We start from the raw sequence: 18,206 nt of genomic DNA on the forward strand, positions 1-18,206 counted from the left end.
GCGTGTGATTGGGGATTTAGGGTTAAAAGGGAAAAAAATAATAATAATAATAAAGAAAAAGAAATTCTGGTGCCCAAAATACTGAAAGCCCGCCTTTATTTTATTTTTAATTTTTACCGGTGGTGACCAAAACTTATTTTAGAATTAGGATTAAAAAAATAATTATAATTTATTTTAATTAAGGCTGCGTTTGTTTTGGGTGAAAACCATTTCCGGAAATGGTTTTCGAATTTTCCTTGTGTTTGGTTGCGCTGGAAAATGCAATTTTCCGGAAAATATGCTTAAAGTTTGACCAAATTTTCACCCTTGACCCGGAAATCATTTGAAGCCCTTATTTTACCTTCAAATGATTTCCGGAAAAGAGAGAGCCAGAGCCGAACCAAAACCGAGCGAGAGAGAGAGCGAGAGCGAGAGAGAGAACGAGCCTTCGACTTCGACTTCGCCGGCGTTCACGAGCCTTGGACTTCGCCGGCGCCACGAAGCTCCAGATCGCTCCAACGGTCGCCTCAAGCTCCAGATCGCTCCGAGCTCCAGATCGACTCCAACGGTTGCCTCAAGCGCCTTCGCGATCGCCTTCGCCTTCGAACCCACACGCCGTCGCCTTCGAACCACAACCCGACCACACGACACCGTCGCCGTCGCTTCGAACCCACTCGCCTTTGAACCCACACCCGACCCACCGCCTTCGCCTTTTGATCGGATTTGATGATTTTTTGTCTTTGGGTTTTGTATTTTTGTGGCTGTGGACTGAGGAATGATGTTAATGTTTGTTTGGGAGCTGAGGAATGAAAATTGTTAGGAATGAGAATTGTTGTTGTTGTTATTGTTGCCGGAATTTGTGTTGTTGTCGCCGGATTTTGCGTTGTTGTTGTTGTTGTTGTTGTCGCCGGTTGTTGTGTTGCCGGAATTTGCTGCCGGAAAAAATTGTTGGAAAATTTCCAAAAACAACCAAACACCAGAAAATATTTCCAAAGCTATTTTTTAAATGCAACCAAACACTTAAAATACATTTTCCTTTCCGAAAATAGCATTTCGAAAATATTTATTTTCCGGAAAAATATTTTACGGCAACCAAACGGACCCTAACCTCACATTAGATTTATATATATATATATATATAAACTCACTTTAGGTTTCAATACAAAGAAAAAGAAAAAAAGAAACACTCACTAAAAAAAAAAAAAAACTTTAGGATGAAGAAAAAGAGAGAGAGACTCCTGTTAGGACACTCTAACTATTTAGCTTTTAAAAAGATCACACGTTAGAATTTTTTTTTTAAGGAATCACTTTAGGTTAAAACAAAAAGAAGAAGAAAGATTCACGTAAAAAAAGAATTTAAGATTAAGGAAAAAAGAGAGAGACTCTTATTAAAACTCTCACACTATTTAGTTTAAAAAATTAAAATGATGATAAATATATGAAGAATGAAAAATATATCAAGTTTAATCACCTTGAAATTTTGTAAGGGTGAAAAATGTATGAAGATAATGTAATCTAACGGCAGATTTGTCAAAATTCACATCGAATTAAAAAATATAGGTTGGGTTCAAGTTAAACTTAATGTAACTCTAAAAAATGTTACACCAACAATAACTTATTTTGAATTCATATTTTGAAAATCCAATCGTTGGATCACATGTTCTATATGTTTTTAACATGCATGCCAATTTTCATGCCAATCGGATGTAATTTACCATTTGATCTTTAAACTCATCTTTTATGCGTTATTTTAAACTACAAAAACTTGAATTTAAACAATTTATTGATGACATGGCTATTAATTTTGATCACCTTAAAATTTAAAGCATGAAAATATATGAAGATAATGTAATCTAACGATAGATTTGTCAAAATTCACATCGAATTAGGAAATATAGGATTGGGTTCAAGTTACACTTGATATAACTCTAAAAAATGTTACACCAACAATAACTTATTGTTGAATTCATATTTTGAAAATCCAACCGTGGATCACATGTTCTGTATGTTCTTAACATGCACGCCAATTTTCATGTCAATCAGATATAATTTACCATTTGATCTTTAAACTCATTTTTTATGCGTTATTTTAAACTACGAAAACTTGAATTTAAACAATTGATTGATAACATGGCTATTAATCTTTGATCACCTTGAAATTTTGTAAGTATGAAAAATATATGAAGATAATGTAATATAATAGTAGATTTGTCTGAATTCACATCGAATTAAGAAATATAGGGTTGGGTTCAAGTTATACTTGATGTAACTCTAAAAAATATTACACCAACCAATAACTTATTGTTGAATTCATATTTTGAAAATCCAACCGTTGGTTCACATGTTCTATATGTTCTTAACATGTATGCCATTTTCACACCAATCGGATGTAATTTACCATTTGATCTTTAAACTCATTTTTATGCGTTATTTTAAACTACAAAAACTTGATTTTAAACAATTAATTGATGACATGGCTATTAATCTTTGATCACCTTAAAATTTTGTAAGCATGAATAATATATGAAGATAATATAATCTAACGGTAGATTTGTCAAAATTCACATCGAATTAAGAAATATAGGAGTGGTTCAAGTTACACTTGATGTAACTCTAAAAAAATGTTACACCAACCAATAGCTTATTGTTAAATCCGTATTTTGAAAATCCAATCGTTGGGTCGCGTGTTCTATATGTTTTAAACATGCATGCTAATTTTCATGTCAATCGGATGTAATTTACCATTTGATCTTTAAACTCATCTTTTATGCGTTTAAACTACAAAAACTTGAATTTAAAACATTGATTAATGACATGGCTATTAATCTTTGATCACCTTAAAATTTTGCAAGCATAAAAAATATATAAAAATAATGTAATCTAACGGTAGATTTGTCAAAATTCACATCGAATTAGAAAATATAAGGTTGGATTTAAGTTACACTTAATGTAACTTTAAAAAATGTTACACCAGCCAATAACTTATTGTTCAATTCATATTTCAAAATCCAACTATTCGATCACATGTTCTATATGTTCTTAACATGCATGCCAATTTTCATGCCAATCGGATGTAATTTACCATTTGATCTTTAGACTCATCTTTTATGCGTTATTTTAAACTACAAAAACTAGAATTTAAACAATTGATTGATCACATGACTATTAATCTTTGATCATCTTGAATTTTGCAAGCATGAATAATATATAAATATAATGTAATCCAGCGGTAGATTTGTCAAAATTCACATTGAATTAAGAAATATAGGGTTAGGTTAAAATTACACTTAATGTAACTCTAAAAAAATGTTACACCAACCAATAACTTATTGTTGAATCCGTATTTTGAAAATCCAATCGTTGGGTCACGTGTTCTATATGTTTTAAACATGCATGCCAATTTTCATGCCAATCGGATGTAATTTACCATTTGATATTTAAACTCATCTTTTATGCGTTATTTTAAACTATAAATACTTGAATTTAAATAATTGTTTGATGACATAGCTATTAATTTTTGATCACCTTGAAATTTTGTAAGCATGAAAAATATATAAAGATAATGTAATCAAACGGTAGATTTGTCAAAATTCCCATTGAATTAAGAAATATAGGGTTGGGTTAAAGTTACACTTGATGTAACTCTAAAAAAATGTTACACCAACCAATAACTTGTTGTTGAATTAATATTTTGAAAATCCAACCATTAGATCACATGTTGTATATGTTCTTAACATGCTGTCAATTTTCATGCCAATCGGATGTAATTTACAATTTGATCTTTAAATTCATTTTTTATGCATTATTTTAAACTACAAAAACTTGAATTTAATGAATTGATTGATAACATAGCTATTACTCTTTGATCACCTTGAAATTTTGCAAGAATGAAAAATATATGAAGATAATGTAATCTAACAGTAGATTTGTTAGAATTCACATCGAATTAAGAAATATAGGATTGGGTTTAAGTTATACTTGATGTTACTCTAAAAAATATTACACCAACAAATAACTTATTGTTGAATTCATATTTTGAAAATCCAACCGTTGGATCACATGTTCTATATGTTCTTAACATGCATGCCAATTTTCACACCAATTGGATGTAATTTACCATTTGATTTTTAAATTCATTTTTTATGCGTTATTTTAAACTACAAAAACTTGAATTTAAACATTTAATTGATAACATGGCTATTAATCTTTGATCACTTTGAAATTTTGTAAGCATGAATAATATATGAAGATAATATAATCTAACGGTAGATTTGTCAAAATTCACATCGAATTAAGAAATATAGGGTTGGGTTCAAGTTATACTTGACGTAACTCTAAAAAAATGTTACACTAACCAATAGCTTATTGTTGAATTCGTATTTTGAAAATCCAACCGTTGGATCACGTGTTCTATATGTTTTAAATATGCATACTAATTTTCATGCCAATCGGATGTAATTTACCATTTGATCTTTAAACTCATCTTTTATGCGTTTAAACTACAAAAACTTGAATTTAAACAATTGATTAATGACATGGCTATTAATCTTTGATCACCTTAAAATTTTGCAAGCATAAAAAATATATAAAAATAATGTAATCTAACAGTAGATTTGTCAAAATTCACATCGAATTAGGAAATATAAGGTTGGATTTAAGTTACACTTGATGTAACTTTAAAAAATGTTACACCAGCCAATAACTTATTGTTCAATTCATATTTCTAAAATCCAACCATTTGATCACATGTTCTATATGTTCTTAACATGCATGCCAATTTTCATTCCAATCGGATGTAATTTACCATTTGATCTTTAGACTCATCTTTTATGCGTTATTTTAAACTACAAAAACTAGAATTTAAACAATTGATTGATGACATGACTATTAATCTTTGATCATCTTANCTATTACTCTTTGATCACCTTGAAATTTTGCAAGAATGAAAAATATATGAAGATAATGTAATCTAACAGTAGATTTGTTAGAATTCACATCGAATTAAGAAATATAGGATTGGGTTTAAGTTATACTTGATGTTACTCTAAAAAATATTACACCAACAAATAACTTATTGTTGAATTCATATTTTGAAAATCCAACCGTTGGATCACATGTTCTATATGTTCTTAACATGCATGCCAATTTTCACACCAATTGGATGTAATTTACCATTTGATTTTTAAATTCATTTTTTATGCGTTATTTTAAACTACAAAAACTTGAATTTAAACATTTAATTGATAACATGGCTATTAATCTTTGATCACTTTGAAATTTTGTAAGCATGAATAATATATGAAGATAATATAATCTAACGGTAGATTTGTCAAAATTCACATCGAATTAAGAAATATAGGGTTGGGTTCAAGTTATACTTGACGTAACTCTAAAAAAATGTTACACTAACCAATAGCTTATTGTTGAATTCGTATTTTGAAAATCCAACCGTTAGATCACGTGTTCTATATGTTTTAAATATGCATACTAATTTTCATGCCAATCGGATGTAATTTACCATTTGATCTTTAAACTCATCTTTTATGCGTTTAAACTACAAAAACTTGAATTTAAACAATTGATTAATGACATGGCTATTAATCTTTGATCACCTTAAAATTTTGCAAGCATAAAAAATATATAAAAATAATGTAATCTAACAGTAGATTTGTCAAAATTCACATCGAATTAGGAAATATAAGGTTGGATTTAAGTTACACTTGATGTAACTTTAAAAAATGTTACACCAGCCAATAACTTATTGTTCAATTCATATTTCTAAAATCCAACCATTTGATCACATGTTCTATATGTTCTTAACATGCATGCCAATTTTCATTCCAATCGGATGTAATTTACCATTTGATCTTTAGACTCATCTTTTATGCGTTATTTTAAACTACAAAAACTAGAATTTAAACAATTGATTGATGACATGACTATTAATCTTTGATCATCTTGGAATTTTGCAAGCATGAATAATATATAAAGATAATGTAATCTAACGGTATATTTGTCAAAATTCACATTGAATTAAGAAATATAGGGTTGGGTTAAAGTTACACTTGATGTAACTCTAAAAAAATGTTACACCAAACAATAACTTATTGTTGAATTCATATTTTGAAAATCCAACCGTTGGATCACATGTTCTATATGTTCTTAACATGCATGCCAATTTTCATACCAATCGGATATGATTTACTATTTGATCTTTAAACTCATCTTTTATGCGTTATTTTAAACTACAAATACTTGAATTTAAACAATTGATTGATGACATGACTATTAATTTTTGATCACCTTGAAATTTTTCAAGCATGAAAAATATATAAAGATAATATAATCTAACGGTAGATTTGTCAAAATTCACATTGAATTAAGAAATATAGGGTTGGGTTCAAGTTACACTTGATGTAGCTCTTAAAAATGTTACACCAACCAATAACTTATTGTTAAATTAATATTTTGAAAATCCAACCGAGATCACATGTTCTATATGTTCTTAACATGCATGCCAATTTTCATGCCAATCGGATGTAATTTACCATTTGATCTTTAAGCTCATCTTTTATGTGTTATTTTAAACTACAAATACTTGAATTTAAACAATTGTTTGTTGACATGGCTACTAATCTTTGATCACCTTGAAATTTTTTAAGCATGAAAAATATATGAAGATAATGTAATCTAACGGTAGATTTGTCAAAATTCACATTGAATTAAGAAATATAGGGTTGAGTTCAAGTTACACCTAATGTAACTTTAAAAAATGTTACATCAACCAATAACTTATTATTGAATTCATATTTTGAAAATTAAATAGTTGGATTTCATGTTCTATATTTTCTTAATATGCATGTCAATTTTCATGCAATCGGATGTAATTTACCATTCAATCTTTAAACTCATCTTTTATGCGTTATTTTAAAGTACAAAAACTTGAATTTAAATAATTGATTGATGACATGATTATTAATCTTGGATCACCTTGAAATTTTGTAAGCATGAAAAATATATGAAGATAATGTAATCTATTGGTAGATTTGTCAAAATTCACATTGAATTAAGAAATATAGTGTTGGGTTCAAGTTACACTTGATGTAACTCCAAAAAATGTTACACCAACCAATAACTTATTATTGAATTTATATTTTGAAAATCCAACCGTTGGATTACATGTTTTATATGTTCTTAAAATGCATGCCAATTTTCATGTCAATCAGGTGTAATTTACTATTTGATCTTTAGGGGGAAGGCGAAAAAAACAGAGGAAAATTTAAAGGTCTATTGCGGCGGTCCAACCCGCCACTATATCTCAGTTACCTCCGCTAAAACAGGTCTGTTGCGGCGGTTTTAATTCCCACCGCTAGAGGATGTCGCAAAAAACCCTACCTATAGCGGCGGTCACAAAAAATGCCACAATAGATCTATTGTACAGCGGTGGGCCAAAAACGCACTGCAATATGCGACATATAGCGGCAGTTTTCGCACCTGCCACAATAGCCCATTTTTCTTGTAGTGTTTTATTTAGGGAGAGATGAAATTGTTTTTGAAAGAAGAAGAAAAAAAAAATATATATATATATATATATATATATTTATGTATCTAACTTAGGGGGAGAGTTAGTTTGCACGTTTGTTATTTGCTGTTATTGCATATTTGTTATTTGTTACTTATCTGTTTTTATTTCCACACATGCGTTTGATGTGCTATTTTGAGTGTTTCAAAAAAGATAGGTATATTCCGATCAAGACCTTCTGCCTTTTCTTGCAACTTATGGGTTAGAAGTATTAGATTGGAATTTGTGATGTATTGGACATTTTATTGTAATTGGGTTGTTCTTGTATTTGAGCATTTTATTTTGTATGTAAATTTTGTCACGGATTGCCAAAGGGGAAGATTGTTAAGTTCTAAAAGTTTAGAACAATTGGCAAACTGTGAACACAAATTTGTCTAGGTATAGATAATAGAGTCTATAGGATTTATTAAACAGTGCTCGAGGTGATATAGGTCAGAACACAAGAACATTCAAGCTACAGAAAAGAGAATTCAAATTCTAAAGAGTTTGACTGATCAAGAAGAAGGTTCGACCAATCGAGATGCGAATTTGCAGAATTTAACTTTGCCTCAACAGCTGATTAAGCCCATCTTGTGATTAGGGTTTCAGATCTAATTCTCTTAGTATTTAAAGGAACCTTAATGCACATTTTAAAAGAGTTTGTTAGAGAGAGAAGAGTGCACTTTGTGCCTCTAATTGTAAATCTAGGGTTTTTGTACCAAAAACTCTCTAAAATCTTCTACCGGTGTTATTCCTTGAAGAAACTCAAGTGCTGATAATCTAAAACTTTGAGTGGGATCTCAGGGTCACAAATGGGGGGTGTTTTTGTGTGACAAATTCATATAGAAGAGTCCGTGAATTTGGAGCTGCGTGTGGTCACGTGAGTAAGTACTACAAGAGGTAACTTTAGTTTTAGGGAAAAATCTAATTGTAAAACTTCCATTCTATATATGAATTTGTTGCCTTGAGGATAGTTTAGATTAAATCCTCCCCAGGTTTTTTATCTTGAAACTAGACAGTTTCATTGGTTTTTCCTGGTCATCATATCGCTTGTCTTCTTTGCTTTTCCGCACTTAGTGATATGATTGTTTGTGTTGAACCTAGATTTGAATAATAAACCTAAGTATCAACTTGGTTAATTAATTAGATTAAACAATCTGAGTGTACAAGTGTCTAAATGAACAAACAATAGGGACACTTCATCTGTGTCAAATCAATATTCACAAGGTTGAGAACGAAGTTTGTAAAAATGGGATGAATTAGGCTAAACTCATGAATTGTGGCCCAAAAATAGCTCAAATTAACAACTTTGCAAACAAATTTCCCATAGTTCATGCATAGGTGATTCAAAAGGTTGGGACTTAGGCTGTGTTTGGTTCATGTAAAATATTTTTTGGAAAATAAATATTTTTCGAAAATGCTATTTTCGGGAAAGGAAAATGTATTTAGGCTATTTGGTTGCATTTCAAAAAATGCTTTGAAAAATATTTTCTGGTGTTTGGTTGTATTCTTGAAAATACTATAGAAAACACATTTTCTACTTGTTGCTCACATTTTCTCACATTTTCTCAGCTTCCAAACAAATATATAATATCATTTCTCAGTCCACAAACACAAAAGAAACAAAACCAAAAGAAAAAAAATCATCAAATCCGGTCAAAAGGCAAAGGCGTGTGGGTCGGCGCGGTGCTGCGATCTTTGCTTGAGGCAAAGGCGTGTGGGTTCGAAGGCAATGGCGACGGCGAAGGCGCTTGAGGCGACTGGGTTCGATTTTTGCTTGATCGACATGGTGCGATCGGCGCGGTGCTGTAATCGACGAGATCGGTGCGATCTGGTGTGATCGGCGCGGTGCTGCGATCGACGACAAGACGATCTTGGTGGGACAATCTCGGCGGGACGATCTCGCCGGCGCGATCTCGTTGGCGCCTTTGGGGGTTGGGCGCGATCTCTACTCCCTCTTCTTGCTCTTTCTCTCTCTCTCTCTCTCTCTTTGGGTGTTTGTGATCCGAAAATGATTTGAAGTGAAAATATGAATGAAAACGATTTTACAGGTGTTTTGGGTTATTTTACGGTCAAAAGGGAAAAATATTTCAGTTGACTGAATTTACTGGTTCAACCAAACACTCAAGTTTTACGAAAAATCATTTTTGGAAGTAATTTGAAGCCAAAACAAACACAGCCTTAAGGACACTAGGCATGTTTCACTATGCCATAGAACATATAGCTTTGTTGGATGTTCACCGAAGTTTTGCACAAGGATGACAAAATATCAACTTTAAAACTATCCCATTTGAACCAAGCCCAATTGAATAACTTTCTAACCAAAACACTAAATTGCACCAAACTAGTATCTTTAGAAAATATGATGCGCAAGCTTTCCAACGGTACCAAGAATGAGCAAATCAGAGCTTGGAATGGCCTCTAATTAAATGCACAAAAATGTGACCTCAAAATTTAAAAATTGGGCCGAAACGGCCAGGCAACTGGCTCATCTCTGCCATCTCTAGAAAATGATTGTAAAAAAGTTCAGCGATTCTCTTATGTCAACTGATTTTCTAAAAATTCATGGGGTTTTCCTATTGAAAAATCTCTTTCAAAAACCCACGGAATTTTCATTGAAAAACACTTTCCTAAGCCAAAGATTTTTCCTTTGAAAAATGAATGTATATAAACGTGGGATTTTTCCTCTTGGAAATGGCTTTCAGAAAAACCATGAGAATTTTCTTTAATAAAATACTTTTTTAAAACTCATGGAATTTTTACTCTTGAAATTTGTTTTTATGATATCCCTGGAGCTTCTCATCACTTAGAAAAAAACTTCCAAATTCATGAAACCTTAAGCATCCTTTGAAAATAAAGACTAAAGTATACTTTTGCCCCTAAAGTTTGGGATTGTTATCATTTTGGCCATTTATGTCTCAAAATTTTCGTTTTGACTCTTCATATTTTATTTTATTTTCAAGTTAACCTTTCAATTTTCACCCGCTCGTGCTAAAAATTCCAAGGATTGTGTATGCTAATTGAACTCTATTATGTACATCTGATTATGAAAAGTAAGCAAACATTGAGCTGATGGAACAAAAACAAACAATAGAGAAGAACTTTGGTTTCCATAGCTGGTGAAATTAAGAAATTACGTCCAGAATCTATTTTTTGTAAAACACTGAAGTATAAAAATTCAATTTATTTTTCTTAGGAGCTTTCTTTTCTTGACATTTTTTATGAAAACATTTTTTTTTCCTTTCTATTTAACAGTAGGTTTTGCTTTTGAGATTTGCCTTCCTAATATATTTCTATCAAGCTTTTCAAGTGAAGATTTTGTATGTTGACCTAGTCGTTGAGATAACTGATACATAAAAATATGTGTACGAAAGTCAAAAGATGAAATATACTTTTCATTTCATTTTTTCATGTATATATACGTATTGTGGGGCCAATTAGTCAGACAGTCCCGGCCCACTTCGTATCAGGCCCTAAGGCTCACGCCGAGGAGGTATTGAGGATCCGAGGATGAAAGTAAGAAGGCCAGGTGCTCAAGAAGTATCGCCGAGGACGATTCTGTCCTCGGACAGCCGAGACCATAAAAGGGAGGAGTAGCACACCATCAAGGGGAGTCTCCAAAGCATCTCAAGGGAAAGAACCGGTACAACGTGGCAGCCACAGAAGCATGATGAAGGAACAATTCAGGGAGGAACTGTCACCTCCGCATTAAATGACCACAACTAACGTTCTGGCTGCATTAATGAGGAAAAGACCCCTGAACAGTGCAGCCTTGGTTGCTGCAACCCACAGAAAGAATGGGAAGACGACTGATGGGACAAGTACTCAAGTGATGACCTGCTTGATCAACAAATGGAGGGCTATGATCAACTAAAAATGGATATATAATGTAAGAAATCCTTCTGGAGTGAGGGGCATAAAACATCGGAGCAACTGGTACGACTACTGGAGCCTTTGCACCAAAGAGCGGGAGAAGTAAGGGATACCACCCCTAAAGAGGAGGGCCGAGGACAGATTTTCACACTTTAATCCATTTGTAACCATGTTTAGTTGTTATAATCCTCACTAGGGCCTAGTTCTTCAACCCACGCTCTACAAATTTATTGTATTGGGCTAACTGGGTTTGAATCCATTCACCCAACAGTGATTGTGCTCAAATCCGGTCCCTACACGTATAATTAATTAATAATCTACAATATGAAGGAAAAAAAAAAAAATCTTTCTCAAGAAGTTAAAAGGTAGGGTAGGAAAAATATCATTTCCTAAATAACATTTATTGCTAAAATTGGTAATTATACTCTAGAAAAATTATTTCAATTTTTTTCTCTCTAATATCCAAAATATGAAAATGTCATAGCAAAATCCAACCTTTCTCTTAATAATATTAAAAACAAAAATTGTATCTAAAAATTTTATAAATTCAAGAAAAAAAAAACTTTTGAAAACCTAAAACCAACAAAAACTAAATTAGAAAAACCGAAAAAACTATATAAAAAAATGTTGTTTTCTTTTGATATAATAATTTTTGTGGTCATATGTGTATATGGTGGTGTGGTTTTAATATATAAAGCCTATTGTTTATATTTAGAAATTAATCAATTAATTGGTATACTCGTTGAAATACAAATTCAAATATTGTGTGAAATTCAAATACCCACTTCAAAATACAACTAAATATTAAACATAACTCAAAACAAACCAAAGTGATGAAAAAAGAGCACATATGATCAATTTTGTATTTCAATGTGATAGAGACTGTACTTTGGTAACCAATGATCAAGGAAACGAACCATTAGTGAAAAGGAAAAGTAGAAAGAAAAAAAAATCCAGTAAAAGAGTAACAAAATAACTCAGATACTATGCAATTAATCAAACAATTGGTAGCTATGGAATAAGCACAACAATTGATACCAGGAGATTACAATATCTTTTATAATTAGTTGGACGATTTGGAATAAGCACAATGAAGATCTTTTATAACTAGTTGGATGATTTGGAATAAGCACAACAAAGCTCAACAAGGCATGCCGCGACCTAACCCTGTCTCCCTAGCCAAATCTGCTACTGCCCACATTTAAGAATATTTAGAAGCAAATTTTGGTAGCTTTAGTTGAGGTTCTCTAAAAGTTTTGGGCGTTGTTCTGCATAGGAATTCTTTCATTTTGTCTTTGTTTGTTGTTATGGGGAATTAATTAGATAAATATGGCAGATGATTTAGATCTAGCAGCTTTATTATAATGTTGTCTCAGTTGTTATTTTCGTTTATAGGTGTCTCCTCTAGCTCGAACTGTATGGTTCTAGTTGTATAGCTTTTGTTTATTAATGAAATTCTGTTGTTTATCCTAAAAGAAAAAATCCCATTGTTTGAATCTTCTATAAAATATAATAAAAAAATCCCACCGTTTGAATTTTAAATATTTATATTTTGGGATGAATAAAGCATTGGATCCTAACCCATCCCCAAACTTGTAATCCCCATTCTCAAAACATCAGTGAACACTTTGTGGGTCAAAGAAATCTAGCTAATCAAACACTGTTGCAAGTCTTTTATGGATTGAGGAAAGGGAGGAAAAATAGAGGGGAGTAGAGTAAAGTTGAATGAAAATTAGCCTAATTTTTAGCCAACTCTATTCTATTATCCCCTGCTCTCTCTCCCTCCCCTCTCAATCTAAACAGACCATTAATGTTGAAAAATATTTGTCTTTTTATCCTAAATTCCATCAGCTATGTTTTCACTAATTATGTTTAAAGTTTTGTAAAGAATTGAGTGTTTTTTCACTTTAAGTTTGAGGTAGAGTATTATTCCCTTGTACTTCTAGATAGAGAATCTTGATTATCATATATATATATATATATAGACACACACAGCATATACACAGTAGTGGATTTTTGAACTCTTTTTAGTTATGAAATCACATAAATCTTAATTAGACAAAAAAAACATGCCTCCTCTTATTCATTGCACGATGGAGTGTCTTTCTTTTATTTTTTTAAAGAACACTTACAACTACAAGTGTCTCGAATGATTTTTTATTACTATGCCTGAGTTTCTTTAATGAATGGGTATTACTTGATTTAGGGTTTTTTTTTTTTTTAATGGGAGCATAGTAAGTAGAATTTTTTTAAAAAGATAATTATAACTTATATAGCTAATTTCGCAATTCTTCCTTCTTTAGACCCCTATTACTTTTTGCATGGAGAGATTATTCAGTTGAAAGCCCTTGCTAGCCGAGGAAAACTTGAGAGGCATCTTACGTCACAATGTNGTTAGATAGAGAAAAGAGATTCATGAGAGAGAGATTCACAGTGACTGATTATTACATACCAGTTTGAGAACATGGGTAGAGATCACCAGGTTGTCCGTTGATTGTAAAAGCGTCGGAAATGTTAGGTGCGGCACCTGTTGCGAGACCTTGGTTCTCGACATCAACAACATTAGCATCCCAATACTCCCCTGCAATAACATTTAAAGGACCATTAGCTATTTATTTACATTAGGAATTAGGCCAGTGTTGTATGTGTTTCTATGCATTGCCTCAACAACAGAATAGTTTTGGTGAAAAACTTCATTGTTACTTTGTTAGAAATTTCTATTCTTTCATATCCATATGATCAAACAAGTAAGAGTGTTAGGAGTTGATACCCAATAAGATCGGAAATTCTTCGTAAGGAGATGGAAATGGATAAAAGTTTCCAAATCTTGGTTTGATAATAAGTGCTCCATAGACAGTTGCACGGAGCCACGAGACATGAGCATGCCACCAAAGAGTCCCCTCTTGTCCAGTGATTTTAAATCTGTAAGCATAAGTTTGGCCAGGATGTATGGGACATTGAGTTACATATGAAGGTCCGTCTGCCCATGCACTCAATAGTTGAAACACTCCGTGCCTGCATCAAAATTTCCATGGCGACACAATAATAATTTACCTATATTGTTTCGCAAAATATATCTTCATGCATTCATAAACTTATGCTCTTTCCGATATAATCCTTTATTTAATTATATACTAATATGTCAACGGTTGGTTCTTTCTTCTAAAAGTAGTATACCGCATCAACAACAACTACTACATGTCTTAGCCTTGAATTTTGGGGCATTCTCAACGGATTAATATCATTCTTTTTATTAACAAGTTGTACACATGCATAAATAACTTTAATTTCTTATTGTTTTCCAATGAAAGCATGGAAGCCTCTTTTTACGTTATAATTAAATACCCAAAAAAAGAAAAAAAAAGAAAAGAAAAAAAGAATGACAATGGCTAATTAAGCAGACTTTTAGTTGTATAGCATGATAAGGATTTACCAGTGGATAGTAATATTATAGGGAGACTGATTGACTACGTGGATCACAAGGTCATCACCCTCTCGAACGCTTATTACTGGACCAGGCAGAGTTCCATTTACTGTAGTTATCACTTGCTCGTGGCACAGCCGTTGGACTGTCAGGTTTTGCACCTGTAACAATAATAATAATTAAGAATTGTTATAATAACAAAATTTTGATGTAGTTCAAATTCTGTACTGTTAATTACGTACATCTCAAATATAGGTACATGAGATAATAGTCAACTCCTCACATAACTAGGTTGATTGGTGAGGAAGGAATTGAAGAGCAAAAGAAATAGCATTTCTTAAGTCTAGGCTTACACTAACGATTATTCCAAGTTAACTATTAAGTAAGTCGACAGAACAAAAAGTAATGCTATAGTAAACGTTTTTACACCACTGCTAAAATATTTGGTGTGATTACAACAACATCACTTCAACTCGAATACAGTATTGATATCATTTTAAGCATGCAGTAATTATAACAATTCATATCAATAGTTGTGGAAAATAATATGGTCCTAAATTTATTGTATTGCTAATAGTGCTAAAGACCATTTTGCCCCCACCCCATTGCACTCATTTACTACTAGGAAAACACAGCAACAAATAGAAAAACATTCAAATGGATAAGCTAGATACATGGAAAAAATGTTCCACTGTTTCTGCAGAGGTTAATGAAGAAGATAGAAGAGCTAAAGCGCATGCTAGCAAAAATTGAAAGCGACCCATCATCATTAGAGAAAAGAGTGCAGAGAGATGAAGAGGGAAAGAATAGGAAGCTCCTATTTATATTAGACAACATGGATTTCTCGGAACGTGCGCAATTGTAAGGAATCTCCATGCTTTCTGTATGTCTATTATTAAAATACACACGACCATTTCAAAAACTGATCATCCAATGGATTTCTGAGTTCTGATTGGGCATTTGAGTTGGCAATGTGTTGTGTTTGCAGAAACTTAAGTTATCTAGCTAGCAGCTTTATCCAGCCATTTAGAACATACATTAAAGAAAGCACACATAAAATCTTTTTTGTTAAGCAAACTGTCCTTTTCATTGGGATTTTTTTTTTCCTCTGAGAATCTTCATTGGGATGGTTATGAGTAACTAATGTCACGTTATACTTCATATAGATAAGTGCCGTTAAATATTTAGGCTGTGTTTGTTTCAACTTCAAACCACTTCCGGAAATCAATTTCCGGAAAATTGCTGTGTTTGGATGCTTGGGAAAATTGGGTCAACGGAAATTGATTTCCGTTTGACCGAAAATAAGGCCAAAAACGGGTGAAATTCATTTCCGGCCTTATTTTCACTTCAAATCAAATTTTCCGGAAAAGAAAGAAAGGAGCACACCGGAAAAGAGAGAAAGAAAAGAGAGAAAGGAGAACGAACCGGAAAAGAGAGAAAGGAGCACCGACCCAGAGAGAGCACGAACCGGCGCTCCAAGCCCAGAGCCCATCGCCGGCGACCTTCGAACCACGAACCCACCAGTCGCACCGTCGGCGAAACCCACGAGTCGCGCCATCGCACCTCGTCGTCTCCTCGATCGCGCCATCGCACATCGTCGACCAAGTCGATGCGCCATCGCCTCCTCATCGCGCCATCGCACGTGTCGTCGACGGCATCGATGGCATCGCCTCTCGATCGCGTCGTCTCCTCGATCGTGTCGTCTCCTCCATCGCGCCATGCCTCAAGCCAGAGCCCATCGCGATCGCGCATCACACCCATCGCCTCACGCTCTCTTCCTCGATCTCTCAGATTTTTTTTTTTTTTTTTTAATTTGATTTTGTTGTTGTTGTATTTTTAATTTGATTGTTGTTGTTGTTGTTTTTTTTTTTTAATGAACTGATTATTATTGTTGTTGTTGTTGTTTAATGAACTGATTATTATTGTTGTTGTTGTTGTTGTTGTTGTTTGGTTGTGTTGTTGTTGTTGCTGCCGGAGTTTGGTTGTGTGTTGCCGAATTTGATGCCGGAAATAGCATTTTCCTAATACAAAAACGCATAAAAATATTTTCCACAACAATTTTCATAATTCAACCAAACACTTAAAAATATTTCCTTTTCCGGAAAATAGCATTTCGGAAAATACTATTTTCCGGAAAACGTTTTACACGAAACAAACACAGCCTTAGCATTTCATGAATACTGGCGGAGCCACCCAAAAAAAAAAAAAAAAAAATTCGGACCAAACTTTATATATATATAATTAAATTCAAATAATAACTGTCATACCTTCTCTTAAAAGTTACTATATTTTAGAGTAAAGTTGTGATATGACTTTGTATTAGAAAACATTTTTTCCCTCTAACGTTCGTGTATTTATTTGTTTCTCAATAAAAAAAAAGAAAAAGAAAAAAAGATTATTGTCCTACATTGTTTTAAAAATATGCTGTGTATAGCATAACTTAATTTATAATCATTTCTTAAAAGTTATCTCTCACATTTGTGTTTTGGTTAACTATATAAATGCATTACATATTTTTAATAAGCCCTCCTCTCCCGGCAACTTAAAAGTTCTTGTAAGTCTTTATTTATTTATTTATTTTGAGTGCATTACATAGTTTAATAGGCCTCCTCTCTCCCCTGCCGACTAAAGGTTCCTGTAAGTCTTTTTTTGTTTTTTTTTTTTTTTTGGGTTCATAAGTTTATTTTTATTATTTTTAATTTTTTTTATGATAAAAGAAAAAGAAAAAGGAGGCTTACAGGAACCTTTTAGTCGCCGGGGGAGAGAGGAGTTATTAAAAATATGCATGCATTTATATAGTTTAACAAACAATACACAAAATAGGAGAGGATTACTTTTAAGGAATGATTATAAAACAAGTTATACTATATACAGTACATTTTTTTTTAGCACTGAAGTATAGTTAATTTCAATGCTTACGGATATAAATTAGTTTCCAGTCATGATATGCATTTAGTTCTTAAATCTGATTTTTTTTTTGCAAATAGAGATTGATGAATTATTTAATCCATTAGGTCGGGAAAACACTCTCTTTAAAATAAAAAAATAAAAAAGGAATAATGGATCATTGGATAGCTAGTAGCGTAATCAAGTCGTCATATATACGTCTAAAAGTCTAAACATGCATTAATTTTCGAGAAAGTATTAAATGTTGTAAACCTGTATTTAAAAGATAAGACATAAATTTCTTTCTTTATCGATGGTCAAGTTGTTGCCAACTGGAAGCAAGAAAATTGGAAGTCATCGGAGATTTATTTTAGAATCAATCTCATCATTTGTTGATTGCCAAGGTTGTCTTAAAATATATTTGTGATCATTCGTTTACTTCCGGTACTAATTAAAAATAAAGACTGTTATGATAATTTAATT

The 18,206-nt window shown here is 32.4% G+C and overlaps 1 protein-coding gene across 1 annotated transcript; it reads right to left on the reverse strand.

Annotated features, from left to right (window-relative positions):
• Positions 1-795: 795 nt before the first annotated feature.
• Positions 796-16,598, reverse strand: LOC136069859 (laccase-7-like). The gene is made up of 6 exons (XM_065778927.1): positions 16,289-16,598; positions 15,512-15,654; positions 14,847-14,998; positions 14,184-14,428; positions 13,866-13,994; positions 796-911 (listed from the first exon to the last, which is right to left on the reverse strand). Exons 1-6 carry the CDS (start codon positions 16,596-16,598, stop codon positions 796-798), a joined length of 1,095 nt encoding a protein of 364 aa, XP_065634999.1.
• Positions 16,599-18,206: the final 1,608 nt, after the last annotated feature.

Source organism: Quercus suber, unplaced genomic scaffold (genome assembly GCF_002906115.3).
Source record: "Quercus suber isolate HL8 unplaced genomic scaffold, Cork oak 2.0 scaffold_193, whole genome shotgun sequence".
Classification (NCBI taxonomy): Eukaryota; Viridiplantae; Streptophyta; class Magnoliopsida; order Fagales; family Fagaceae; genus Quercus; species Quercus suber.